The sequence below is a fragment of the Belonocnema kinseyi genome, chromosome 9 (assembly GCF_010883055.1).
Source record: "Belonocnema kinseyi isolate 2016_QV_RU_SX_M_011 chromosome 9, B_treatae_v1, whole genome shotgun sequence".
NCBI classification, from domain to species: Eukaryota; Metazoa; Arthropoda; class Insecta; order Hymenoptera; family Cynipidae; genus Belonocnema; species Belonocnema kinseyi.
Genome location: NC_046665.1, coordinates 58,779,280 through 58,791,667, shown reverse-complemented (window position 1 = coordinate 58,791,667; position 12,388 = coordinate 58,779,280). Strand labels below are relative to the sequence as shown.

Sequence of the window (12,388 nt, the reverse complement as noted above, 5' to 3'; positions counted from 1 at the left end):
ATAGAGCTCCAAGGAGATTATGTTGAAAAATAAAAAAAAATTTACCCAAAAAAATGGTTTTTATACTTCATTCTAAGGACTTATTGAACTACCCTCGTATATGATTGAATTTTTGACCCAAAAAATTAATTTTCAAAATAAAAAGACGAATTTTTTACAAACTAGTTGAATTCTCGACCCGAAAATATTAATTAAAATAAAGGTCAATTCACAACGAAACAATTGTATTTTTAACTGAAACGACGAATCTTTAACCAAAAAAATAAATGTTGTACAAATCAGTTCCACTTTTAAGCAAGAATTTCATTTTTCGATCAAGAATGTTGAATTCTTAACCAAAAAGACTAATTTTCCAATGAAAAATACACGAATTTTCAGCTTGAAAAGAAGAATTTCCAATCAGAAATGAAATTTTCAGTTAAAAGAATTCATTCTCAATTAACGAGAAAAACAAATTTCGAACCAAATTGTAGAATTTTCACATAAACGAGATAAATTCTCAAGCAATTATATAATGGTAGACTCTTCAACGAAAAAGAATTATCCTAAACAAAAAATAGTTCGATTTTATTGATTGGGTTCTATAATTCAGTTCGCATTGGAGCGAAAAAAAGAGGTAGAGAGGTGAAGTGTAAGTTTCTTTAAAACAGAAGAAAAAGAGGAATTCTTTGAAATGGGGAAAAGGGGGAATAGGGGAAAGAGTGTCTAGTCTAAATTTATAGTTTTAATAATTTTTTTACTATATATTTTATCTATGTAAAGAATGAAAAAAAGAGAAATCCACTTATCAAACTATGTTAATCACAGCAGAAGAGATAATTCATAACCGATTTGTCTTATCAATTCCACCGGTTAGTTATAGTAGTTCGTTATTATCGTAAACAACATAAAACCTCATAAATATTTCTCATTTTTACTTAATTTGATAACTTCGTTGGATTACCATCGGTTGCATCTGAAAGTGCGAGAAGATTAACACAAGCAGCACCAGCAGAATTTCCAAAAACTGTAACTCGATTGGAGTCTCCACCGAAGGCTCGAATATTTTTTTTTACCCATTCAAGTGCCAGTTTTTGATCCTTCAATCCAAAATTTCCTGGGGCAACTGTATCACCACTAGATAAAAATCCCAGCACTCCCAATCGGTAGTTCATTGAAACAAAAATGATATCTCTATCTATTAAATATTTAGGAGAATAGGCTGTTAAATTGCTACTTTCTTGCGAAAATCCGCCTCCATGCACATACACCATTACTGGCAATAAATTATTTTTTAAAGTGCCATTGTCCTGAAGTTTAAAAATAATATTAAAAATTAGTAAATAAAATAATTTTTCGTTTAACTTTTTTTAAGATTAATAAAGGTAAAATTTTCGAGCTACCTTTTGCATTTTATTATACCACAATCCTTCACAATTTTTTTGAGTGAAGTCCCATTTAAAAGTCTTTAAAATTATGAAAAATATGGGTGAATTTAAATTGGATCAAACGATGACATTCTGAACTTTCCAAATCTTAAAGCTGCTTTTTCTCGCAACTCTTTTTTTTTAAAGGTAGCCACGATAACTAAAGAACGGATGTTTCAAGCGCTTAAAATTTACAGAGGTTATGTATAAAAATTCTCTATTTCATTTAATTAACCATCAGATTAAAAAATCGGTTTCTATACAAGAAAAATTAACTATTTTATCAATTCTTACGTTCTCCAAGAAAAATGGTCGCCATTTCTACCATTTTTAATTTTTTTAAGCGAAAGAGGAGAAAAAAAGGTACAAAAAATGATCTAAGTAAACCTATTTTTTAATCAACTTTTATGCTTAGAATTTATTGTTCATAAAGAGAATGAATATTTCTTCTAAATTGTTAATCTACTCATGAATTCCGTCTTTCTTTTATGTGAATTTACCTATTTAATTCCTTAAAAAATTATTAAATTTCGAAACTGGGATGGGTGTAAATACCTTTGGATAGCCGAATTCCAAAATAGGTGTAAAGACATTTAAGTATAAGCAATCTTCGGCGCCAATATATGTTCCATAATAATTTTGAGAACATACATTTGCCTCTTTATTAGCAAATCGTATTCCATTCCACGATTTTGCTGGTAAAGGACTTCTAAATCTAATTCAATAGTAAATAACAAAAAAATAATGAATATAGTACGTACAAAAATAATTTAAATTCAGATGAAAATATCTACGTGAAATTTAAGGTGGAAATTGAAAGTGAAACAACCTATCGATGTATAGACTAATACCTATCAATACAGTAAAAGGTTTGCTTGAAACTAAAGATATACAATAAACATTTTTTATGAAACAATATTTGAATAAAATTTACTGAAAATAAAATATCATCAGGAAAAGACCAAAAAAGATTCATATTTTCGCCCCCGAAAAGTTAAAAATCTGTTAAAATCACTTTCATAACTAATTATATCATCGTTCTGTTAATACCACATACACTAACATATTTTGAGTTGATAATTATAAATATAAAAATTAAAATATTTGCACAATTACATTTTCAGTAACAATTAAAAAAAAAAGTTATGAAATCGCCAAAAATATTAACTACTGGTCATTTTTGAGCTGGAAAAGGGTCAGGGTGTGACAAAATTTCCACTTTCCTTTACGGAATTAAAAAACTAATATTTCAAATACAAAAATTTTCATAACCATTCAAAATTTATTAATCTAACAAAATTTAGTTAAAATACACAGCAACAAATTCTAGAAAAATTTTTTTGTGATTATTTTGATGTTAAAAAAAGAAACTTCTTGTAAACAATTTATAAAAGTGAGTATGAAGTGCTTAAAATTACGTGGATAACCGGATTGTTAAAAAAAATCATTTATTGAAAAAATGTTGATCGCGTCGGTTTTGTCTCGAGTCGGGACCTTGATTCTTATACCCGTGCTCGGTTTTCTCTTGGCTCGGTTTTGGCTCCGGAAGTCGATATATCGGCTCTGGATCGTGTCGACTTTTCGATACTCCTTCGCCAGATATTTGTCTGTGACGTAGCGACTAGCGGTTCACAGTAGGGTGAAATGAAAAACGAGGTTCAAAATGATATATACCTATTTTGGATTGGTTGTTTTTTTTTGAAAATTCAGGACTAAATTTTCTAGGAACAGTTGAGAGTCGATTGGTTTTTTTGTTTATTTAATTTTAATCTTAATGCAAATAGCGAAAAGTATTGAATTTTTGCCTTTCATGTTTTATTGCCGTGGCAAAAATTTATTTTATACTTCAGATCACTTTGATTCAATGCAAAGCGGTATAAAAAAAAGAAAGAAATGTTAGCTTTCCAAGGTTATTGTTATTAGCGTATTTTAATAACAAATAATCTACATTAAGATTATTTCTTGTTAAAGTATATTCCTAGTGTAAAAATGCTTGCTTTTATTGTATGCATGATACGTGATCATCAAAAATAGAATTAAATATTATTAATTACTTCTATAAACAAATTCTATAAACAAATGTACATCACAGAAATTAATAGGCAGCAAACAATCTTTTTTTCGTCTACTCTTATTGTAATGATTTCACCGATTATATTTTCTGTAAAAATTATACTATCCGTTGATATTTGTTTATTTGATAAGCCCAATATATGAAAAAATTCACATTTTAGGAGTTCAAAGCAAAATGAAAACGATTTTTAATCTAATTTCATTGCAATTATATATTCTGAAACAATTTTTTTATGCATTAAAATTTGTTAATTTTGCGATGCACATTTTCGGCGTTTTAATGCAAAAATAAATCGTTTTTTCATTTGACCTTGGTCAAATCATTCACAAATTTAGTTATGCATTAACATTTGTTAATTTTACGACCAAATTATATAAGCAAATGCACATTTTCGGTCTTTCCAAGCAAAAATAAATCGTTTTTTTTATTTGACCATGCTCAAATCATTCACAAATTTAGTTATACATTTGTTAATTTTACGAGCAACTTATATAAGCAAATGCACATTTTCGGCGTTATCCAGAAAAAATAAATCGTTTTTTTATCTAACCTTGTTCAAATCATATTCACAAATTTAGTGATGCATTAAGGTTTGTTAATTTTACGAACAAATTGTAGAAACAAATGCACATTTTCGGCGTTTTCAAACAAAAATAAATCGTTTTTTCATCTGATCTTCCTCAAATCATATTCACAAATTTAGTTATGCATTAACATTTGTTAATTTTACGAACAAATTATATAAACAAATGCACATTTTCGGCGTTTCCAAGCAAAAATAAATCGTTTTTTTATTTGACCTTGCTCAAATCATTCACAAATTTAGTTATACATTTGTTAATTTTACGAACAAATTATATAAACAAAATTTAGGTACATTTTCAGGTTGAGTATATTCATGATTTTATTCTGAATTCGTATTTTGGGTTAAATATTTAAGCATTTCAGTTAAATATTTATAATTTTTGTTTAAAATTCCTCTTTTTGGTTGAAAATAAAACTATTCCATTTCTTGTTGATAGCTGATGTTTTTAGTTTAAAATTGAACTATTATGTTGAAAATTGATAATTTAAGTTACAAATTTGACTATGTATTTAGTTGATAATTCATGTAATTTGTTGAGAAATATTCTTTTTTTGGTAGAAAATTAATCTTTTTAGTATATGATTCAATATTTTAGTTAGAAATTTGTCAGTTTAGTTGAGAAGTGATTATTTAAGCTAAAAATTAAACCATTCCACTTTTGGTTGAAATCGATCTTTTTTAATTTAAAAGTTAAATTAAAAATGCAACTTTTTTTTTTAAGTTCGTTCTTTTTGAAGCAGAAAATTAATTTTTTAATTGAAAATGTAACTGCTTCATTTTTAGTAGGAAATTTATTTTCTTGATTTGAAGATTTACCTTTTTGTCTAAAAAATTCATGTATTTGGTGAAAAATGAGTATTCTTAAGTTCTTATGAAGAAAATTAAAGTACTTTATTAAATTTTGTACTACATGTTTAAAATTTCAATTCATTGGTTGAGGGGCTTCACTATTTTGTTGATAAATCCTTTTTCAGGTTAAACATTACTGTTTTCAAGTAACAATTTAACCATTCCATTTTTTATTGAAAATTCAACTATTGAAGTTCTTATTGAGAATTTATCGTACATATTTAGTTTGTAAATGCCACTGTAGGAAGGAAAGTTTAACGAAATTCTTAAAAATTCATATAATCAGTAATAAATTTCACTATTTTGTTAAAACATAGTCTTTTGGAATGCAAATTTATTAGTTGTGCTAGAAAATTCATCTTTCTTGGTTGAAAATTCAAGATTCTTTCAACAACATCATCTGTTTGTCAACACTTTTCTTCTTTAGTTAAACTATTTTTCCAAAAATTTGCACTACAAAATTTGGGAGAATCAGTAGAATGCAATCTATTTACGACAATTAAGGTGTACGTTGTTCACTTTTCAATATCTGATTCATATTTGCTCTTCTTGAATAAAAAGTGCAATATTGCCACATACTAACAAGCCATAACCGGGTTAACTAGGCGAGGGGAGGAGTCAGGGGGGAACGAGTAACGTTAACACATTGAGAAATTTCCCTCTCCGCTCACTTCAAGTGAGAAGAGCAAATCTGCCGAAGGAGTATCGAAAACCCGACCCGATCCCGAGCTGATATATCGACTTCCCGATCCATAGTCGAGTCGAGCTAAATCCGACACGATGCAAACCCGATACTGGAGTCTGGGATCGAGTAGGGATCGTGTCGAAATCGGGAAATATCACTCGACGGTATTACTAGTCTCACTGGACTGATATTTCACTTTTAGATTAGAAGGAAGGTTTGCTATACAAAAAGGGGTAGGCTGTGACCAAAATTTTCCCTTCCCCCTTATAGCTTCGAAAATTACTATTCTAAATACAAAAACTTTCATAAGCATTTCTAATTTATTAATGAAACAAAATTCATTTAATATATTACAATGAAACTAATTTATAAAAAAATGAAAGGAAAAAAAGTGCAAAATTTGTCAACATGAGAAATAGTAGGCGGGAAATGGTATATGCTGTAGACGGAATACTAAAGGCTTTCAGAGACTATTAAGAACTTGAAAACCGGTAAGGCTGCTGGGGTAGCCAGTATTAACGCTGAAATGTTAAAAAACGGTGGCTAGTGCATACCCCATAGACTGTGCGAATTGATAAATTTATGTTTCGAGATGGGAGACGTCCCCGACGATTGGAAAAATGCGATTATCCTACCAATATACAAGAGAAAGGGAGATAGAAGCGAGTGCAATAATTACAGAGGGATTAGCTTATTAAGCACCGTAAGTAAAATATATTCAAAAATACTTATTCGTAGGGTAATGAAAATAACAGAAGGAAAGATTTGGGAAGTCCAAAGTGGGTTTATGCCAGGAAGGTCATGTACGGATCGAATATTTAGCTTAAGGCAAATAACAGAAAAAAGTTTAAGAGTAGGAAAAAAAATTTTCTGTGCATGTGTTGACCTAGAAAAAGCTTTTGATAAGGTAGATAGAAGTAAACTTTGGGAAGTCCTGAAAGATATATAGGAAGGATATGTAGGTAGTAAAGCAAGTGTAAGAGTAAATGGGAAACTGAGTGACTGTTTCAATATTATTCAAGGAGTTAGACAAGGATGAGTTATGTCTCCATGGTTATTTATAATATTTATGGACAAATGTTTAAGAATAGCTCTCTTCAACGAAGAGGGTGTGGATCTCGAAACAATAAGGGTACTTGGGTTAGCGTTCGCAGATGATAAAGTTGTTATGGCAGAGTCTATCGAAGACTTACAAAGAATGTTGGATAAACTAGATGCAAGTATGGGGAGCATGGGCCTCCAAATTAACGCAAATAAAACAAAAACTATGGTTTTCGAAGGAAAGAGTGAGAAAACACTATGCAATATTGTGTTAAATGATGAGAGAATTGAACAAGTTGAGAAGTTAAAATACCTTGGTATCTTATTTACTAGGGAAAGGAAGATAGATGAGGAATTAGATAGACGCATAAACGAAGGTAAGAAGGTTATTGGTAGAGCAGGTCCCCTTATCAGAAGTAAAAATATATCAAATAAAGCTAAAATGTCAATATATAATTCTATATTTGCACCGACTGTACTATACGGTAGCGAGACATGGACTTATCGAAAAAAAGATTAGAGTAAAATTAATGCAATTGACATGAGATTCATGCGCATAATATGCGGGAAAACCCTGATGGACAAAGTAAGTAACGAGATAATTATGAAAGAATGTGGTGCAGAAGAGACGCTAGTAGACACATGGGAAAGAAATCGGTTAAGATGGTTCGGACATGTTGAGAGAATGCCAAATGAACGACTAACGAAACAAGTGTATCAAGGTAAAATAAATGGCAACGTGCCCAGAAGTAGACCGCGGAAAGAATGGTTAGAGTGCGTGAATGAGACCCTAGTTAGAAGAGGCATAAGAAGTCACAGAAACACTAGAGCCTGCATGAAAAAATACATGGACGTAAAAGAAGCTAGAGAAGTATGCCAGGACAGGAAAGTATAGCGGCAAATAGTTTGTAAAAAGAGTGTCAGTAGAGTGAATGACGCCTGAAACAAAAGACCTTGGCCACTAATGGACCCAAGTGGGGAACCTTACATAACGACTTCATGAGATTCTTCGCTTGGGGTGATTGCTAGAGAGATTGATCAGCAACCTGGGTCGGAGCAGTGTTGCGGAACAAACGTGTTAGTTACTTAAATATTACGAGAATGCTGGATCAATCTGAAAATTCTCTACGCCTACCCCGAAAGGGAAATGGCTTATTCGTGTAATAATAATAAGAATGTTAATGATAGGTATCTTTTGACTTTGTCTTTCTAATCTTCTCTCCCTAGGGATCGCGGTACCTTGCAGTTAATGGAAGGGCTTATGTGTCTCAATAGACTATAGTGCTAGAATATGTAAACCAGAGATTTACACTAAGGAGCGATCTTTCCAGGGGTTAAAAGCATAGCCTCCTGGAATATCGATAGCGCTTCAGCAGAGGCGGACAGGCCGGGGTTACAAAGAAGGTATATTAACGAAGACTTTCGGACACCAAGTCGAACCCTATAATATGTATAGCCACAGCCTAAAAGCAGGGTACTGCGGGGCGTGCGTCTTATTTCCTTAGCTTCTCGTGGAACAAAAATAAATAGAACACATACAAGAACACAAACTAAAAACAATGATGGGCCCCTTCGTGGAACTTAGGGGTAATCCACTAGAAGCTTTGCGAAATTCCGATAATGATGGCTACAATCTTATCAACTTGGTAGAGGCTCAGCTAATGGGACTCTCCATAAGGTAGAGTCAACGTAGCGTAGCACAAACAAAGAGGGACCGTAAAGCGTTCCTCGTAAACAGCAGTTGAGGCACTGCACAGGGGCTAGTGAACGTGAAATCTTCACCTGGAGCTATTCCTCAGGCCTAACCTGTAGTCATAGGGCCTTACTTTCGCACAGATGGCTACCAACGCCTTGGTGAGAGTTGTCATAGGGTTCTTATGACCCTTTAAATCAACAGGGCGGATAACATATACGCAGCGCTTTTACAAAAAGCATCGATTTTATTTTCCCTCCACTGACGAAAATATTTGGGAGACCCTGGCGGACCAAAGGAACCAAACGGAGCCTCTACGAAGTACCCGTAAAGATCCCATTGGGTCCCCATCCGGTTCCTTCTTTAAAAACTCGAAAAAACAGCAAAATCAACTTTTGAATGGTTGGAATTCAGATTCTCCTTTAAAATCCCCTATAGAAGGTCACGGAATAATCGCAATCGTTTTTTTTGCAACGGTAAAAAGTTTTTAAAAATATAAGACGTATAAGGCCTGTTGACTGCCACTTACCGGCGATGCGTTTGAAGTGTAGCAGTCTTTACGGGTACTTTGTAGAGGCTCCATTCGGTTCCTTTGGTTCGCCAGGGCAAGCATGGCACTAAAACACGTGCCATTGGCATGGAAGGAAGGTTAAACTGCTGCAAAAGACTTCCGGCCGATCAGTTTAACGTCTTTTATTCTGAAGACGTTGGAGTAGCTGGTCGAGATATATATCAAGAAAGATGTGCTTCTAGCCTCTCCGCTGCACAGAATGCACAGTATGCTTTTCAGGCAGGCTGTTTGGTAGGAACTAAGCTCTATGTTTATGCGGCAAAATTGAAGCACCAGCTGAAACAGAAGGGGTGTGTGTCGCCTGCCAGACCAGAGAGTAAACCGAATAGGGAGCATGCTACGCCGGAGGGGACTCGAAACCAGTTAGAGCGAAGGGCTAGCTAAAGGTATTTAGGAAAGGCTAGCTAAAGGTAGTAAGCCACACAGGGTTACCTGCAGGGGTTTGTGCTGTCGTCCCTCCTATGGTTCATGGTAGTGGATGCCCCCTTTTGTATACTTAATAAAGAGGGGTGCTATATAAAGAGGTATGCCGATGACTTTGAAATCTTATTCAAGGGGGCTCATCTGAAACTGATGATGAGTCTTATAAGGTCGGCGCTGTACATCGTAGAGCTCTGGTGCGATAGCTTACGGCTCTAGGTAAATCAGCTAAAGACCAGCCTGGTCACTTTCACGAGAAATTACAAAGTGCCGAAAGTTGGCATTTCTATATTCTGCTGCAGGAAGTTGACGTTTTAAATCTTTTTGGACGAGCAGGAAAGCCTTTGGGTTGACGTGGGGTCGAGGGGCCTAAAATTCTTGCATGGCTCTACTCTGCTGTTCTTTAACGAAGGATCGTACATGCGGCCGTTGTCTAAGCAGGGATATGTGGAAAACAAATGGTAACCCGCTCTTCAAAAGGAAATCTGGTGTACAGCTAACTCCAATTGAGAGGGAGGGTCAGGAGCAGGAATCTATGACAGCACAAGAAGGAATGGAATAGAGATCCCACTTGGAAGGCTTGCTACTGTCTTTCAGGCGAAGGGCCTGGCCGCACTTCGCTGCGTTGAAAAATTAATAGAAACAAACGCTGCTGACAGGCAGATTATTATTTGCACGGACAGCAGTGCAGCAGGGAAACTAGATACATCAGAACTTGTTTGGGAATGCAAAATGGTAATAAACCAACTAGCAGAAAAAATAAAAGTAGCTCTAAAATGGGTCTCTGGTCACACAGGGATAAAGTGAAAGAAAAAGGCGGAAAAGCTAACAAAACGCGGCACACAAAGCGAATACATAGGACCAGAAACGGTCCTGGGAGTGGCGTCTTGCTGAATCTGGAAGGCCATCAAAAATTGGATCCGAACAAAGCACCGGAAATACTGGGAACCAATCCAGGATTGCCGACAGCCGAAATCCATCCCAGGCAGTATGTACAGAATGGACAGAGTCAGGTAAATCCTGGGTTTACCCATGAAAAAAAGAAGGACAGCGATTGAGATGCTCACTGAGCACAACCACTTGAACTATCATATGCACAAAATGGGGGGGGGGGGGGGGCAACTGCACGACAGAGTGCATGAAATGCGGCAGGAATAATGAAACCTCCGTGAATGTACTATGCCAGGGCACTGCATTAGCTAGGCTCAGGTAGCCAACCCATGGAGCCCATTTGAAGGAGCCTGAGGAAATTACAACACAATCGGTGATTGACATACTAGGCTTCATTAAGAGGTCTGGCGTGAATTACTGAGAGCGAATAGTTGAAGGTGTCGAACAATTTTTTATAAATAAATAATTAATAAACAATTAATAAACAATTATTGAATATCATTAAAATAATTCAAATCTATTAATGTTGAATGAGATCGAAATATTTTATCGATTCGTATGACTTTTTTTCCAATATATTTCTTCTGATATTGTTTTGCTTTGAAGTTTCATTAAAAAAAATAATTTAGAAAATGGTTTAAAAATAAAATAAAATCTATCAATATTTTGCCAAAATAAACTATTTGATAGATTCACATTTCTTTCGTTTTGTCTAAAATTATTAAGAATTCCGTCAAAAAATAAAATGTTTAAAAAAACAATGATGATTGCATTTTTAACTAAAAAGATGAATTTTCCATATAGAGGATGAACTTTCTACCAAAAAGGACAAGTTAAAAATGCAGGAATTTTAAACTTAATTGTTGAATTTTCAAACCGAAAAGACGACATTTCAGAAATCAGTTCAAGTCACGATCGCAATTTACATTGCTTTCAATAATTGAAAAAAATGGTTTAAAAAGTAGATTATTTTGTTATTTTCTCAGAAAATACCATTCTTTTTGTAAAAAATTGATACAAATGAGTATAATGTTATTAGAATTCGGTAGTAAAACAAAAACATTAATTAGTCCAATTTAATTTTAATTAATTTCATTTAAATGAATTCGAATAAGATAATTTAAATTAAATTAATTTACTTCAGTTTAATCTAGTTTGAATGACGCTTAAATCTACACGTAAAAGATTTCAATTTTCCATGTTGACTTACACGTAGATATTTTCACTTGGGGAATTAGAAAAAAAAACGGTCGAATTTTACCTTAATTTTCCAGATGGAGGTTGACCATAAGGGATTCCAATAAAAGCCGAAACATTTCTTCCCTTTCTTGATTGAAGTATGGTTCCTTTAAGAAACCCTTGAGATATTTTAACCACAGGTGCTGCAAGTACTTTAAATAAAAATACCGAAAGTAACAGAAATAATGCAGACCCCGGTGGAACATTCATTACTCAAATTCTTTAAAAAATCTAAAACAAAAAAGGTCAGAAAAAAAATTCTTAAGAAAATAGCCTTTACTAGAAAACTTGGCGTGAATATGCTTTAAAGTTGGAGATAATTGAGCAAGAGATATTTTGATACTCATAGAAATATGTAATGTCATAATCAGGTAACTGATTATTACTTTGTGTGACATTGATAAATCGTAAAAAAATGATTCTGACCTTCCTGGAAATCTTTAATCAGATCTAAAACAAGGAAATTAATCGAACGTCCACTAAAACTCGTGCAGGGTTTCCAGTGACTTATAAAATTCTAATAAACAGAATACATTTAAAGATTACTAACTTGATCAATGGATAAATAATAAAATATTTTACTAAGAAGGCAAAAATTTATTCATAAAAATATGCACCTTCACGTACGCATATTTACATTTAAAAAAGAACATGGATAATTTTCGTCATACAAAAGATCTATAATTTATTACAACTTAAGGAGAGGAAAATTTTCTTTCCAGAAGTTCATTCGATCAGTAAAATAATCTTGTCGAAGAGTGACGGACGGATCAGTATTATTTGAAATATTTCCAATCTGCAGAAAACTTTTGCTTCGCTGATAAGGCTCCCAGAGATCAATTATAGCCAAATGCTCAGAACTTGGTTTTCTAGACAAGACAAAAAAACTTAGATGACACATATTTTTTGAATGAGAATAATTCTAGTGCTTTT

General features: G+C 33.3%; 2 protein-coding genes across 2 annotated transcripts in view; both read right to left on the bottom strand.

Annotated features, from left to right (window-relative positions):
- LOC117180556 (esterase FE4-like) overlaps nucleotides 1-11,673 on the bottom strand; it is a 14,938-nt gene extending 3,265 nt beyond the window's left edge. Inside the window, exons 1-3 of the mRNA XM_033373051.1 lie at nucleotides 11,478-11,673; nucleotides 1,962-2,121; nucleotides 944-1,289 (exon numbers count right to left, since the gene is read on the bottom strand). Of these exons, the coding sequence (XP_033228942.1) occupies nucleotides 944-1,289; nucleotides 1,962-2,121; nucleotides 11,478-11,665 (694 nt within the window). The 5' untranslated portion in view covers nucleotides 11,666-11,673. The remainder of the gene's footprint in view (nucleotides 1-943; nucleotides 1,290-1,961; nucleotides 2,122-11,477) is intronic.
- Nucleotides 11,674-12,061: 388 nt separating this feature from the next.
- LOC117180555 (esterase FE4-like) overlaps nucleotides 12,062-12,388 on the bottom strand; it is a 23,756-nt gene continuing 23,429 nt past the window's right edge. The window contains exon 7 of the mRNA XM_033373050.1: nucleotides 12,062-12,324. Coding sequence (XP_033228941.1) covers nucleotides 12,144-12,324 — 181 coding nt within the window. The 3' untranslated portion in view covers nucleotides 12,062-12,143. The remainder of the gene's footprint in view (nucleotides 12,325-12,388) is intronic.